The sequence below is a fragment of the Carassius auratus genome, chromosome 22 (assembly GCF_003368295.1).
Source record: "Carassius auratus strain Wakin chromosome 22, ASM336829v1, whole genome shotgun sequence".
In the NCBI taxonomy this organism is placed as follows: domain Eukaryota; kingdom Metazoa; phylum Chordata; class Actinopteri; order Cypriniformes; family Cyprinidae; genus Carassius; species Carassius auratus.
The window spans coordinates 27,438,293-27,455,551 of NC_039264.1; the positions used below are offsets into that span (position 1 = coordinate 27,438,293).

Genomic DNA, 17,259 nt, shown 5'->3' on the forward strand with positions numbered 1-17,259 from the left:
TAATTATAAGTAAAATATCATCATCATCAAGAATTATTTATTTAAATAACATATTTTTTTTATCAGAAATTATTGATTATTGTTACTTTTTTATTAATCGTTCATAAATCGTTCATCATCTTCATAAAAATGTGTGATTTTCTTTTTAATTGTTTTAACCGTGTTAATATAAAACTCAGCTGATGTGCGTAAACAATGTTCATCTCATCTAATCAGATATTAGAGTCAGATGTTTATGGCATTTGAATTAAGATTTATTCAAACTAGAAGACGAGCCACTATCTCTCTTAAGAGTAAGTATAAAAAATATTTCACTATATACTGTAAATGGGGACTCAAACAATTTAAAAATAAAATTCTTCATAAGAAAGCAAAACAAACACACACACAAGTTGTTATTATTAGCGAGTTCTTTGGGAATTAAACTCCCTCCTCTTTAACCACAGCGCTGTGTTCAGAGAGAGAGAGAGAGAGAGAGAGAGAGAGAGAGAGCGCTCAATGACAGCAAACATCCGTCTGTTTGCCTGCGCTCCGATGCTATCTGAGACTCCACACACATTCAGCTTTAAGGAAGATTACAAGCATTCACCTCACATCCACTTACCTGCTGCTGGTTATTTCCCCCTCGCATTCTGCCGGGGTTTTTTTTTCTTCATTCTGTGGCAAAACTGAGAGTCCTTTTATTCATGCAGACAAATTGAATTTAGACAAGATAATCATCAGAGGAAAATCTAGAAATTGAATGTTAAGTGATTCAAATGAGCATTAGTTCTGCAGAAGCAGTGTTACATAACTGAGCGAAATAGACATCAGACCATTTTGAAACGATTAGCATTTGTTTTTGCACTTGGTTTGCATTCGTGTTTTAGCGTGTTATTTTGCATTGGGTTTGTTTACTTCTGTCAGAACAGATTTATGGATCCATTTTGTTGTTAGTCAACATTTCCCAGCCAGAAACTCACAAGCTCGTATACGTCATGCTGCTCGTGAATGAGATTTTGAATATGAGTGACGGATTGGTGCAGAAAATGCTTTCATATTTCAAGATCAGGGCTGGTTTATTTTCTAGGGTTTTGTTGTGGATAATTGCATGTCATGGATATTGTTTTTGTTCAGTTTTGCGGATTTTGTTTTTGTCAAGTTTCACACGAAAGAAGAAGCGGGAAATAACCGTCGGATAGTAACGCACGATGCTGTATGACATTTTATCCCACAAATTTCATCATGCCAGATATTAGGAAAACACATTTTCCTTGTGTGCCTGTTTGTTCCATGTGAGACATTTCTCATTTTGCTCTCAGAAATAACATGGCCAAAATTACATATATACGTAATGGTTATTTATTTTAACAATAAATAATAATAACTATTTAGCACTTTTTGCTTTCTGAAATCCTGAAGATTATGAGTTAAGAATTTATATATTTGAATATTTATGTATCTTTATGTGCTTATGTTTGAATTAATAAATATTAGCAATAATAAAAGATACAAATAACAATAATATTGTTTGTATATATATATATATATATATATATATATATATATATATATATATATATATATATATATATATATATATATATATATATATATATATATATATAATTTATTTATTTATTTATTTTGGATAAAATTATTAGTCAGAATTTATTAATTTAAATATGCAAATAAAAAATAATAATAATGTTTAGGGAAAAAAGTGAAATATTAAATGTATTGTTTTCTATTTTGAAAATTAACAATTGTAATTTATTTGTTGTAATACATTTTTAGAATATCAACAATCATTTATACAAATTTTTACAATAAAAAAAGAATAATAAATGAATAAATTGGGTCTTTTACAATTTGCAATTAATAAACAGATAATGATAATAAATAACTTAGCCAAATAAAAATATATTTCATTTCAGTCCAAATACAATGGACTACAATTAATGAAAATGACATTGCTAAATATTATCAGACATATTCATCAATAAACAAAATATTTGACTGATATATATTGCGTAGCCTGAAAATCAGCTCTGGGCATTGTTGATTTGTTCATGTTATTCCCTCTCATATCCTCAGCTAATCGTCCACCGACCTTCCACGCGCCACGGGATGGACTGCAGACCTTTGTAGGTGAGAACTTTGTGTACCAATTCACAGCCACGGACCCTGAGGGCTCAGCCCTGCTCTTCCAGCTGGAGACGGGACCCCCTGGGGCCTCGATTTCCCCGGCCGGGCTCCTCATCTGGAAAGTGGATGAGGAGGAAACGCGCAGTTTTCAATTCACTGTGTCTGATGAGTGTGATGCCCAGAGCAGATTTACAGCCGAGGTGAGAGACTCTGAGAAACTCACGCCTGACAGATGTTGATGTTTAGGTCAAATGATTCAATTATTTTTACAATAAAAATAAACAGTAAAACTTTTTTTCTGAAATAACATCTCCAAAGTATTTTTTGTTCGATATTTTTCATTTATTCCAGTAACAATTGTTTAACATATTTTAGTAGCATATGATTGTTGCATTTCCTGCAACAAGCTATTTTTTTTAATGAGCATTATTGTGGCATTACATAGTGTTACATCACATTCTTGTCACATTTTATTGTGCGACTGGAAGCAGTAATGAAATATACTCTCCTAAAGAGTTTTCTCCGTCTTATGTAGGATTGGCAAATCTAATTCATTTTAGTGAATCAATTTGTTCATCGCTTTGGATTAACAGTCTTCTAAAATGAATAGATGTAAATGCCAAGCTTGTATATTCAAATTTCATGATCTCTTTCAAGGACTGGTCATTTATTCATAAAAAAGATTAAAATAATTATTGAAACAGGACTGAACGGTAGTTCCCGCAAAGCATTTTTCCTACTAGATACAATATGCAATTTGCCTAGATGACATTAGATGACTAAAAATGGTATGTTGTTCCATGTTGAAAGATTACCATGGTACTACTGAGTATACTGAGTTATAGAGTTTAATATCTTTCACAAAATGACATAAGGACAGCAGAACTGAGCTGCCCAGATTCTCCTGAGTCTTGTCTCACAGCACTGCGGTGCAACGAAAGACAAACGTCCTCTCCATCTCCTCTGTGGGCCCTAGACAGCTAACAAGCATCTGCTTCCTGCCTCCTAGCGCTTATTAAAGACTGTCTGAGTTTGAGAGATACAGTCGTTTGAGGACAGGCGAGAGAGAGAGAGAGAGAGAGAGCAACTGGATGCAATTAGCAACACTGCTGAAAAAAAAAAAGATGATATTTTGGGTCCGTTAGGTAATTTAAATATTGGAAAATATAGGATTGCAAAAAGTGTGTAATATTCAAATATATTAGTATTGTTCTTTAATACAGTAAATTATGATGCAATAATAAAAAATAAGATCTCAATCAAAAATCAGATTCTCGCTATTTTGAGACAATTAATTTTGTTGGATTTTTATCTGCGTCACCTTACAGTTCTGTCCATGTTTCCATGTTACAGGTGATGGTGCGGCCGTGCGGCTGCATGAACGGAGGGACGTGTGTGACTAACATCAAGTATCCTGCGGGCAGTGGCGAGTACCTGTGCGTGTGCCCGGCTGGAATTTCTGGTGACCTGTGCCAGGAAGAGCAGAATGAATGCAGCTCCAGCCCGTGTGGAGCAGGAGTGTGTGTAGATCTGGTAGACGGCTTCCAATGCCAGTGTCCTGCTGGACTCACAGGTATTTAGTTCAACCTGCAATGCACAAATTCATTTCCATTTACTCCCCATCACACTCAGTACAGTTGTGATTCGGCAGGAGGTAATCACAGCGTGCTGATATACTGCCATATTGCATGGCCACGAGTGTGATATTGCATTTATACAACAATTTGCCAACACGAGTGTGTGTGGAACTACTTACCATGGATTCACATCTAAAGTTGAGCGCAAACCTCTGTTGGTAATTCAAAAACGTCATTTTGGAACTAGTACCGAAGGAACGTTGAGTTGCTTCATTAAAAGCTTATGGTATTACTGTTTTAAAAGTAGTGCTGTCAATCGAATTAATTGCTATTTTTTCTTTAATTGCGGTTAATTGTGATTAATCCCACCAATTCCATTAATCCCATAAAAAATAAAAAATAAATTATAATACATAATTTACATTGCAATAATTTCACATCCTATCTTCAAATTAATGTAAAAATAGCATAAATATGATATAGCCTATGTTTGTATGATGGAAACTTTTAAATGACTGAAGTTCATACCAATGCTACTGATGTCTCTATGAAATTGTTTTTCTCCCCCTAATATTTAACCATTGGCTAGCCATTCAGCTTTAAAAGAGCTATCAATCTTAACGTTTATTATACTACTTAAAATAACTTATAATTTAAGCGAAATTAAAACACTGTTCACAAAAACCATTGTAATACATTTCATATTTAGCTGCATGTGCCCTTCAGCAAGTACAGAAATTGAATAAAGTTGTCAAAAACTGAATTCCAAATTAAATGTAGATGCTAAAATGTTAAATTATTAAATGTTAAAAGCTGCAAAAGTTATCGATTTCCTCTTTTTTTATTTCTTTTTTTTTTATTATTAACAGACATCACAGCAGTTGTTTTTTTTTTTTTTTTTTTTTTTTTTGTTGTTGTTTGGCTGCTATTTCTTTAAGAGTTTCCTTATAATTGGAGTATAGGTGTGTATACTGTATGTTAAATAATTATATTGACAATAATACAAATCCACATGGAGCAATTAAGAGTTATGACTAAGGTTTTATTGTTTTTTCTCACATTATTGCTCTGGTACTTCATCCTTGAATCAATATTTAGCATTTTTTTTGTTGGTGTGTGCATGTTTTTTATTGATTACGAAGCAGGTCCTCTAAATAAACACAAACTCTTGGCTCGGTTTCATTCTTGATCCAATTACAAAGTCATATTTTGCCAAAACCCATTCCTGGTTATGACCGAGAGGATCGGCTCATTTAATTTCTCCAAGCTTGAAAGCAGCCGAGCGTATGTGGGTGAAAACAAAAAGGCTCAAAAGCAACAAACGCTCCTGCCTGGGAATTTCAGACAAAAGCTGAACAGTTGATGTTTTCACGCAGTGTCTATTCTGAGATCGGTGGTTGAAATCTCTTCGCTGCCGGCGTGCGAATTAATCTTTCCTGGCTGAATGCAATGACTGTTGTTGCTTGAAGTTGAAATGCGAAGCCTTCCTGTCAAGACTGAAGCTTTTACCTTAGTGTTTTCTGTGTTTATTATCAAAGGATTGAACCGGTCAGAAGAGTTTGTCCATTTCCACTAATGGGGATGCTTGCGTGAGATAAACCAACACTGCTGACTGAATAAAAGTTTGTGTTTTTCTGTGGCTCGTAATACTTTGGGCCTTTGCAGATGGTTTGGACATTATTAAAGATCCCCTTCAAACACATTTCTAAGAGAAGCCACAAACAACACAAATACAAATTGAAAAAAAAAATGGACAAATGCCCAGCAGCTACTGAATCCACACAAAGGAAAGAGCATCTGTAAGCTATTCTGCTGCTGGGAGTAGTAAACAGGCCAAAACCCAGTGATGAATTGGCTCAGGGATGTTTTATCTTCGCTGAAAACAGTGCTTTGTGTGGCCACTTGATGTTTTAGCAGAGGAAAGAAGTGGGGGAAATAATTATCTTTCTCTATAAACAATGCTTCACCACAATTTTAGTGTTTTCCTAAGTATTTGAATTTCAAATGAGCCTGCCGCCTCAAAGTTTTGCGTCTAAGAAGTGTTTAAACACGTAATGTTTAACTTTGAACAGTTATTCGGTAATCGTGTTTTGTTTTTTTTAGAGGTGGAAGCGTTATATTGGCTCTAAATGCCATTGTTTTTCCCAGACAATGACAAAAATATTCATAAACATACCTCCATGCATAATGAATCAAGATATTGGCCAACACGTTACTAGTCACACGTTCTGCGGTAAACGATTGATGAAAACTTGCAGCTATGATTCTGGTGGTAGCTAGGTAATTGCTATGCAGTCTCTATCATAATTTATAGCAGTGAGTTAATACTGAATAACTAACCATTTAAACACAGTATCGTCACTTACCTTGTGTATTTTTGCTCCCGCGGTTAAAATAGTTCCAAAGACTGAGTAGAAACACATCTCTGAGCATCATACAGTTACAGGCATTTGGTTCCTGAGGGAATCATTTTGTTTGAAAGAATCGTTTGAGTGAGTGATTCAATTACTGTCATAAGACTGTAGCTTGATTAGTTTCTAAAACAATTAGTGCTTTGAGCAAATCATTTGAGTGAATAATCCATTAGTTACCGCATTAAAGTTGCTTTTCATGTTTACCATTTTCCTACATGAAATCCTTTAATTTTTGTAGAAATCCATGTAAACTCAAGACAGTCACATGATTTGTTTCTGAAAGAATCAGTGTTTGGAATAATCGTTTGAGTGTATGATTCGATTTCTGTTAAGACTGTGACTTGATTATTCTCTGAAAGAATCAGTGTTTTGAATGAATTATTTGAGTGAATGAATCAATTACCTATAAGACTGTAGATTAATTTGTTTCTGAAACAATCAGTGTTTTGAGCAACTGTTTAAGTGAATGATTCAGTTACTTATAAAATAGTAACTACCGTATTTTCTGGACCAAAGGCCCCCCTTTTTCATAGTTTAGCTGGTCCTGCGACTTATAGTCAGGTGCGACTTATCAAAATTTATTTGACATGAACTGAGAGAAATGAACTAACAAAAAACCTTACTGTCTTCAGCCACGAGAGGGTGCTCTATGCTGCTCAGTGCTCCTGTAGTCTACACTGAAGACATAGAGCGCCCTCTCGCGGCTGGAGACGGTAATGTTTTATCTTGGTTCTTGGTTCTAAATAAATGCGACTTATAGTCCGGTGCGACTTATATATGTTTTTTTCCTCGTCATGACGTATTTTTGGACTGATGCGACTTATACTCAGGTGCGACTGTAGCTTATGGTAGTTTTGTTTCTGAAAGAATCAGTGTTTTGTGCGTATGTTTAAGTGAATGATTCATTGATTACTGTATTAAAGTTGCGGTCACATTTACTATTTCTGCATGTGGAATCCATTGATTTCTATAATAATGCTTATTTGTTTAATGTCCACAGGTGCCACATGTCAGGACGATGTGAATGAGTGTGAGAGACGCCCATGTTTTCCTGGCGTCAGGTGTGTGAATGGCTTCGGCTCCTTCAGGTGCGGCCCCTGCCCTCGGGGCCTGCAAGGAGATGGGATCTCCTGCAAAGGTGGGAAAACAAGGTTTCCTCCCAAAGCACATCTGCTTCTGAAGAAGAGGCTTTTGCTGAGAAGTTAAACAGTCCCAAACTAAATATGACCTCAGTTTTGTTGTACACACAAAAAAGGGGAAAACTGTTTTCTTTTCTTGTTTCAAGTTCACCCACAGATGCCAAAGCATCACAATCCTGCAGTTCTGCCCAGAGTTTACTTTGGAGAATGCTGGGCTTTTAGTTTTCAAGCATCAAAGTCTCAGCTTGAGAGTATCCTTGAATAATATGCTCACAGAATTGCCAAACAGGAGTCAAAATAATATATTTAATAAAATAATGGCTACATTTATACTTTGAATTGTTAAATGTGTGTGTGAGTGTACATATAAGTTTTATTATTATTATTATTATTATTATTAGTATTATTATTAGTATTATTATCATCATCATCATCATCATCATCATCATCATTATTATTATTATTAAAAAATTAATATAATATTTATTATTAAGATTAAAAATACATTTATCAAAATATAATGTGCAATGTGTTTTAAATAATCTGCTTATTATTATCATTATCATTATTATTATTATTATTTTTATTATTATTTAAGAAATTAATATAATATTTATTATTAAGATTAAAAATACATTTATCAAAAAATAATGTGCAATGTGTTTTAAATAATCTGCTTTTGAACATTAATCAGATCAACAATACATGATGTTTCATTTAAAAAAATAAAAAAATAAATAAATAAAATACACACCAAAAAAAATGTAAACTCAAAATATGGGGGGAAATTACGGAGCCCCGCACATGACATGCAAGAAAAAGAAATTGTGCGCACGATTTACTAATTTGTTCCCTCAATTTACTAAAACGTGCACACGATTACGATTGCATTCCCTCGATTTACTATTGCATTCCCTAGATTTACTATTGCATTCCCTAGATTTACTATTGCGTTCCCTAGATTTACTATTGCGTTCGCTCGATTTGCTAAATCATGCGCACAATTTAGCAAATCGAGAGAACGAATTAGTAAATTGTGCGCACAATTTATAAATTGAGTGAACGCAACAGTAAATCGAGGGAACGCAATAGTAATCGTGTGCACGTTTTAGTACATTGAGGGAACAAATAAGCAAATCGTGCAAGTAAATATATATATATAGTATTATTTATTTTGGAAACATTTATGCTGTCCTCTTGAATCGGGAAGACTTTCCACTTTACATTAAAGTAATTCAATGAAATTGTTTATTGATAATGCATTTTTTTGAATGTGAATACAGAATAGTTGATTTCTGAGATCCTGTATGCATTTTAAACAATCAAATTCGTTTCACATCAGACATCTATTGTCATCGAGCCTTTCATAAACCACGAATCTTAAAGCTCAGTGATTAGTTATTTGTGTTTTACAAATCATTGTATTTTTCTCTGCACTGTTGCTCAAGGGGCTCCTCACAGCTGTTTTCCATCTTCCTCCATGTGCCTTGACAAAATGTTCTGCAAATGTCTTTTGACCGTAATCTGCGAGTGATAAACCCTCATTCAGGGGAGCTCTGTGTTCACGGTTTCCTCCATCAGAGGGACAAAGATTTGATGACTCCTTCATCCAGGCCCGGGCCTCTATTACCAACACAATCTGTCTGATTGCAGCATACAGAAATACAACAGAGCAGCGAGAGCTGGATCTGCCACCCCGCTTTGATTATGACCAGCAGAACCACGGGAGGGAGAGCAATACAATCCAGATGGCACAAGATAGTTATCCACCTTGTGCACACACAGACTCCACACCAGACACTGCGCTCGTCCAGAGATAATTGGTAAAACAGCTCCCCGGTAGTTTCCGTGTTAAGAGAGAGAGACAGCGAGGAAGTGAAACTCTCACGGCTCTTGTGTGCGGCTTTACTGACAAGCTGAGGAGACGACAGCCTCAACTCTGAAATCGTTCCTTGGAGAACATTTCAGAGCTAGAGAAATGGTTAGGCAGTTGTTGTATCAGGCTGAGTATGGCACAAGATGTTCACAGAACGCAAGGTGGGAGTCTTCAAAATGGAAAAAGACATAAAGATCTTCAATCTTAATCTTTTCATTCTCTAGGATTTTCTTCGGCGGAAACCAAAGTGAAAGTTTAACCATAAGTTTGTGAAGATATATCAAATGCTGTATTATTCAGAACATATTGTATTAGAGAACAAAGTTCATGTTAATAAGGGTATTTTATCTTTATGCCAACATGGTGACATCAACAGCCTACAAGAGTGAAGAAAGTTATTATTAATTATTTTTTGATTAAATGACTTTTGTGCTTTCTTTAATGAGGCCGCTGAACAACAACAACTTTGTTTTTACCCATGCGGCAACAGAACAAATGATTTAATTGTCATTTAGAAAGACCAGAAGTATTTAACTGAGATAACCCTTTAATTAGCATATTTTCTGAAAAAAAAATAGCAACTTGCTAAATATTTTTTTATCAAATTAATTTTTTCTCTACATTTTTTATTTTTTATAATGGGTCCTTTCTAAACATCTGGTCATGTGACCAAAATTGTCGACAGTTTGCGAGATTATGGGTGCGACATATCGTACCCCACTCCCTCTTATCCTTTATTCTGCACTTGAGGGATCAGTAGCAAAAGCTGTCGAGTTGATTTTGAATCATTTCTTTCTCTCTTTTTCATCAGCACCAGCAAGATTGGTCACATCTCGTCCAATCACCTCATCAACGCGACCCGCCGTGTGGCCCATCAACAAAACGCCCGTCCCCCTTTCTAAAACGACCTCCACTCACCTCCCGCCGGAGACCGACGAATCTCCAAGCAAGACCTCGGTCAGCAAAGCCGCCACCAGCACGAGTCAGAGAACTGGCAAGTTGTTGTTTCCATTGTTCTGTCCCTACATGTCCACAGATGGCCAGGAAACAAAACCGTGAGGGTTTCATTCGGAGCCAGATCGCCCACTGCTGGTGTCATGGCATTGCGGAAAACGATTCTTTGTCTTTCCCTGACGCAGTGTGATGTCCCTTCAATCCCCCTCGAGTCATTTCCTGCGCTAGGTTTTTTTGTGCGTGTGATGTTCCCAGGAAATGACTTTCCTCCAGCTGCTAAGCATAAAGCAAGACAAGGCCTGCTGGCTTGGCTTTGTGCTGGCACCTCTTACCCTCTCGTCTGGGTATAATGCCTGAAATAAGCGATTCTAATTAGCCATGCCAGGCATTCAGACTCTCTATGAAACTCAACAGAGCAAGGTTATGTAAAGGACGTCTCCCACTCTCTGTTTGGAAGAGTAATAGTCTAGAGACACACAGTCAAATGTGTTTTGTATTGCATATATAATCCCATAGGAAAGTGAAATTACAAATCTCTGTAATCTATCTATGCTATTGTCTGTTAAATCTCAGATATCTCATTCTATCACGTTTTAGAGGAGATACTCTAAAAATGAATACTGGCATCTTTTTCTCAATAGAAAACTAAAAACAAAGAATCAGGAAATTAAAACAATGAAATCAATTTGATCCCATCAAATCTGTTGGAGAAATAACTGCGATGTTATTTTGTTATTTGATTATCTTAGAGGAGATTTTCCAAGATAATCTTTTTAGTAGTTTTCTTTAGAGTTTTGGAAAAGATCAGATGTCCCAAACTGTCCTCATATTTGCCAAGACATCAGAGTCTACAATCAATATGTTCTCAATATGAACTCTGCAAATTCTTGAACTCTAGAAGTGAAACTACTGGGATCTTTTCCCCTGATCACTTTACTGGTGTCTAGGAGAAACAACTGATATATTAAGGAGACCTCCTGACTTCTCATGAGTTTGCAAAGAGATCTCAACAATGTCTCAAATTGCCCTCACATTTGCTAAGACATACATTTGCAATCAAAAGACAAAGAATCCAGTATGAGCTCCAACATAGCTCCAACATCTTTATTTTTAGAGACGTATGCAAGATTACTGAGATTTTTCAGAAGGCTCCATTTTAACAACAACAAATGAGTTTTAAAGGGATCTCCTGAGGAAAAAAAAAAAAAAAAGTCAAAGTAATCGTAAATATGTCCTCTGAGCTTTGGAGGATATCTCGGCAATGTCAAAATGTCAAGGTAGTCTGCATTCAAAACCTCTAAATCTTAAAATAAACTGTAAAATGTAGCATTTTGAGCAGTGCAAAACTTACTTGTGTTAAACCACCAATCATCTGATCTAAACATGATTAGGAAAAATATAATTTTCAATTAGAATGTTTTTCTTTTCCTCACAACAGGCCTGTCAAAGACAAAGATTAGAGCACACAAGTCATGAGACCTATGTTTATGGCACTTTGTTGCAAATAGCTCAGGGGCCTAACAATATTTGCTGGGACTGGCACAACAGGCCCCTGGAGGACATCAGAATGGGGAATGTAAATTAGCTTTATGGCCCCATTCCCTCCTCTCATCTTCCCTCTCTCCTCCCTTTCACTCCCTCAGGTAATGTCCTCTGGGAATAAAATGGAAAGAAAGAAAGATGAAACATCAACCAGAGAGACTTGAGTGGGGTTCCCAGGGAACATTTGTACTCTAACCAGCTTTGCAAAGACATCTTTGAAGCCTTTTTTATTGTTATTATTTTATCACCACGACATCATCTTTCAATATTTGCCTCAACATTTTGTTTCATTTTCTTTGATATTATCTTGGAGAAATAAAATAGACAAATGCACACTGACTTTAGGGCTATAAATTGAACATAATTTTCAATTTCAAGATCATTTGGCCTATAAAGATTTTCATTAGAAATGTGTGTGTTCATAATTAGATATTTTTAACTTTATTATTGCAAAAATAAACACAGTTTGACAGTGTTGAAATTTTAGGAGGAAAAAATATTAGAAACACCGTATGTAGGAAGAATCTTAATTTGATCCCCACTGAATTCTAATTTGAGTCATAGAGAAATCACTCAGATATTCATGAGCTCTCATTTGGGATTGTTCTTTCCTATGGGAAGGTGTTGATTGTCTCATAACTGAATGACTCAACACAATGGACCTCTCACTCTATGCAAAGAACATTTTAATTTTACAAACTAAGAGGGTCACTGTAGATGGGGGACCCCTTGTAATTGTTTTGAATTGCTGTCTGTTTTAAAGGCTATTACCTATGTAGAAACATCCAATAATAGGATCCAAAAAAAAAAAAGACTCCTTCATTTGAGTTACTGTGTGCTACAATCCCAAAGGTTAAATGAATTCCTGTCATTCTCAGGAACCCTGGTCGTTCTTTTGTAAATACTAATTGAAAATGAAATTAGACAGTGTCCCCAATGGCCATTTGTCCCCAGGCTGCACGAGTAGCAATTCAAACAGTACGTCTCCTTTTATTTTGTCAAACCCTCATTTACACCTACCTTTCTTGTCTCTGTCATAATTGATGCAGGAAAGGAGACGAAAGGATTGAGATGGAGGATTAGGGGGGATTTGTAAAGTCCACAGAGATTTGCTATCCCATGAGTCATCTTTTCCAAAAGGTAGATAAGGCCAGAGTTTGAGGAACGGGGACAAATAGACCTCTCTGGAAAGCCGCTATCATCCTTGGGAGCACCTCATCTCTTGCTAATACAGTCTTGCCGGATTGCAAATTGCCTGCCATCACACTTATGGAGGAAGATGAGATGGCAAGCAGAGGGGATGCAAGCTGTCACCCACCTCGGCCGATAAATCCCGTCGTTGTCTAAGGGATTTGCGCTGACCTTGCGGAAATGGGACAAAAAGCCCAGGCAATAACCCTTCATATGTGTAATCACAGGGCCGATAAATCTATTTTTAATGGAAGACAGCTGCTAACGCTTTCATCTTTCTCTGCTCTGCTGGCAGAGGGCAGGCTTCTTGTTTTATTTGACACGGCACGTGATGCTCGACAGAACAGGAGCGTGCGTCTGGATGATCATGAGCAAGATGAGGGTGTACTTATTCAATAAAATATGATGATGTGACCCCATATCCTGCTGCAAAAAAGAATTTCCTGCGTGCTCCAAAAGTGCTCAGATGGATGCTGTAACCTATATGTGGTAGAGTAAAAAGGACACTGGTTTGTTCAGTGGTGTATAAAACAATGGGGTCATTTTTAGTCACAGGAAATGAGGTAAAGATTTCAGGGTGTTGCTTCACACCTTCTGACATCAGGACATCTTCCCTAGTGTATGAGTGAGACCTCGATTCCCCGCATAGCTAATCCTTCACCAGTCTGTTGTGGTTGGGTAACTGTTTGTAGCCTGCGGAGGCCATATAGGAGTCTGAAATTGTTGGTAGGAGTTGAAGGTGAGGGAGGACGCAAAACCCAGGGGCTTCTGACCCTAAATTCACATCAATCTTCTATTAAGATGCTAACGAGTGAATGCTAACAGAACATCACGTCTATATATTAATGGGAAATTTAAAAACCAATGTTTCTTTATGGTGCAGGTTTTCCCAAAGGACTAAACGCGACATCCAAGTGTGCAAGTAGGCCGTGTTTTCCAGGTGTTCAGTGCATTGACCTCCGGCCGCCCTACACTGGCTACGTCTGTGGACGATGTCCTCCAGGATACCAGGGCAATGGGCGCACCTGCACAAAACAATCAAAGCAAAGCAGTAAGTACTTTTTTAACTTAACAACATTGCAATCAGTCTTTCAAAACTGTATATAAATATATAAATGCACGCACAAGCTCACACACAAAACTGAACAATACAACTTTTTCGGAGTTGTTGTATCATCATGAAGACTTAACTTACATTTTTTAGCTTTGTTTAAAAATGAGTCTGTCGATGTTTTCCTCTTAAATCCTTTCTTAATCCTCCTCGTTTTATCCCCTGAATGCGCAGAGCTCCAGTAATTAGAGAAAAACATAACGAACGGGAAACAAGCCTGTCGTAATCCTCAGAACGCGACAGGTGCTTTGATACGGTTGATAAGTGAGACCTGGAAACGTCTAATGCTCCGTCATGCACAGGCTGCGGATCGGTGGTTGCTGACCAACAATGTGCTTTTGGCTGACGAGTATAGGGAACAGAAGAAGACAGTAAGGAATTAGGGAAAAAGTGTGCAAACTCATTTAGATAGGGGGTGAGTAGGGGTGAAGACAGTGAGGAAGAGTGAACAGAAAACTGGGTTTTTAACAGAGTATCGGTGTTTTTTCTTGTTTCTGTTTTTTTAGTCTTTGATTCTCCTTTTATATTTAAAAAAAAAGCAAAACTACCAGACTGCATCTTATCCCTTCTTATCCCCAGAGTACAGTATGTTACATTTTACTCAATGGAAATGTTGTTAGACTTCTTAATCTGTTCCTTTGCGTGAAAAATCCCTCGAATACATTTTCCTTGGTTGCAGTATCGCAGCACGACGGTAAAAGCCTTCAGAGCGGGCTAATGACTTTTAATGCATTTTTCCCTATGAATGGGCCACTGCTGGAATCATTCCTAATAGTGCCGTTATCAGGAGTAAATCCATGAGCAGACACAGTGGGAACTAGAAAAGAAACAGCTTCATTTTGTAAGCTAATTCCCTTATTGTCGCCACATGCATCCCAGATTCTTACACACTCAGAAACAACTGTGTGTCTCTGTTGTCGGGATTGCATTCTGTTGTATCGTGTCTTTGTCTCTCGCATGTGGATGGGGGACAAAATAAATATTGTCGAGCAGCCACAGTGACTTTCTGTTGTTTATAAGTAAATATACCAGCACCACCATGAGGTTTTAAGCTGGTACTGAGCACCATTGCATCATAACTGTATTTCTGGTGATCTCATTGTGAAAAAATCTTCAATAGTCTGTTTAATATATCCAGAGGATGTTGATGAATCATAACTGCAGACTACACTATCAATCTGTTCTTTTCATCTTGAGCTTTGTTGGGGCAGACAAGTAAAAATTTGAAAGATATATTAAAATTATTTACTGTTCATAAGCTTGAGAAGTTGCTTTTCTACTTGCATAATAAGCTTGTCCTCTTATCCAGCACCCCGCTACTCACCACAACTGACCCAAGTTACGAACAACCTACCCCATGTCTCCCACGGCTTTCCCCATCTGCACCTACCCGTTCTTCCATTCAGGCAACCTCAGAGACGCCTATCCTCACCAGCGAGGGTCCCACTCCATCAGGTCACCACTCGCATCCCCCTCTCACCAACCTTTCCACCTGTCACTGGGAAAGAGGAGTTGGAGCTGACTGGAGGACACACACCAGCCTCAACCAGCAGCAGGGATCACCTCCTCTCTCGCTCTCACAGTCAACTGAACGTTCTTCCGAGTCCAGAGGAGCGAGATGCTTCATTTAAAGTCTCTGCAGGTGGATTTGCAGGCGTCACGCCTGGAAAAGTCACATTACCTCACACTTCAAGGCACATTAAAGCACTAAGGAAGTCACCAGAGCAATCCAGTCTGGTCACAATTATCCGACCTCGACCTTGGACACCTCTAGACTCCCAGAAACCCCTAACAGCAGCCCTAACCTCCCTTTCTTTCTCCTTTCCGGAGACTGAGTTCTCTGCAGATGGAGGCCTTGGGGCCAGAATCCAAGACCCCTATGAGACGCAACCACTACCTCAGGAGAGTTACACCTACCTTGGTGGGCAAAGCCAAACCAAAATCTTGGAAAACCAACCAACTCTTCAGAATGGTAGACACCAAAGCAAGAGCAAAAATGTGGTTCTCTTAGAGGAAAGAAGTTTCACTTGTGCAGATGTCCCTTGCTTCCCAGGAGTCCACTGTGAGCTTGCAGGGGATGGGAAACCTATATGTGGAAGGTGTCCTTTGGGATACATTGGAGATGGGCAAATGTGCAGAGGTAATTTTTAGATTTGCAAGATTACTTTTCTTTATTTATTGATTAGTTATCCATGCAAGTCCAACATTAGAGACTTACTTATCCATGACATAAACGTCTGAGAAAAAAGATTGCCCAGTTACACTGCAAAATGTGCAAATGTCTCTTATGTATCTTTTATTATGTATCTTACCCTCCCCTAAAATGTGCATATTAATAACTTTTTAAAAGCCCAAAAATTTTAGCAATCCTTCAAATCACTGCAGGTCACACTTAGGGTCCGACATGAATCCAATAATTGGTTGGTTGGTCAGTAAACGTGGATTGTACCAGCAAACACACTGTGCAATGATCATGCTGTATTGTAGGCTAACTTTGGTCGCAAAATCATGACAACGGCCATCTTTGAACCTCTCTCACTGTGTGACACAGGACAACCGATTAGGAGCCACAATCACAGAAATCGCCATGATTAATTCGCAATACCAATCTTTCATCTGGGACAGCCGAAAATCATGCAGTGTGTTTAGGTACCTTAAGGTGCTTCTAAGACAAAAATACAAAATTGTCCCTTTTAAAAAAAACTGCCCTGCTAAGAGTGTCGACAAGTATGGTCAGCTAGCCATATGTAATTTCAGGGATGGTTTACCTGAAATAGTTGAAATACCATAATTTAGATGCCACTAACCTGGCAAACTTTGTTCATTTTATTAAACCAGTACATTCCTGATTAGGTTCCCAGGCAAAATGGTGGACCCCGACTCCCAGAAACAGTGCAAAGCCATTTAGTCTGATTTTAACGATCAATATCTGTATAGTAATTGCTGATTTTATGTGTAAAATGTCCGTGAACAGATAGTGGGCATGATTTCTGAGGTCTAGACTACGGAAAAGTGTGCAGCATGTGGAGTTTAAGACTGACAACTGACAGTAACTGGTGTAAACAATAAATTAATTCCCCGAGCATGCTCTAGGCATAAGGAATAAATACATTCCTTGAGCTCTATCCCATGGGTTCGCGAACCTGAGAAAACTAGGAGCAGTGGGTGGAAGAATCACTAGAAACATGTTTGCTATTGTAATCCCGTGTTATTGCATTACAATGTTGAAATTCACTCAGGACAATAATTACTTATGCATTCACGGATTATATTCTGGCACTGTTTTCAAGGTATGAATATAGCGTCAACATGCACAAGATAGTCACAG

At 37.5% G+C, this 17,259-nt stretch overlaps 1 protein-coding gene across 1 annotated transcript in view; it reads left to right on the forward strand.

Annotated features, from left to right (window-relative positions):
* The window catches only part of LOC113040205 (von Willebrand factor D and EGF domain-containing protein), a 59,552-nt gene that overhangs the window by 35,464 nt on the left and 6,829 nt on the right, over positions 1–17,259 (forward strand). The window contains exons 17-23 of the mRNA XM_026198525.1: positions 2,077–2,327; positions 3,481–3,700; positions 7,119–7,256; positions 9,945–10,127; positions 13,704–13,871; positions 15,241–15,903; positions 15,985–16,071. Coding sequence (XP_026054310.1) covers positions 2,077–2,327; positions 3,481–3,700; positions 7,119–7,256; positions 9,945–10,127; positions 13,704–13,871; positions 15,241–15,903; positions 15,985–16,071 — 1,710 coding nt within the window. The remainder of the gene's footprint in view (positions 1–2,076; positions 2,328–3,480; positions 3,701–7,118; positions 7,257–9,944; positions 10,128–13,703; positions 13,872–15,240; positions 15,904–15,984; positions 16,072–17,259) is intronic.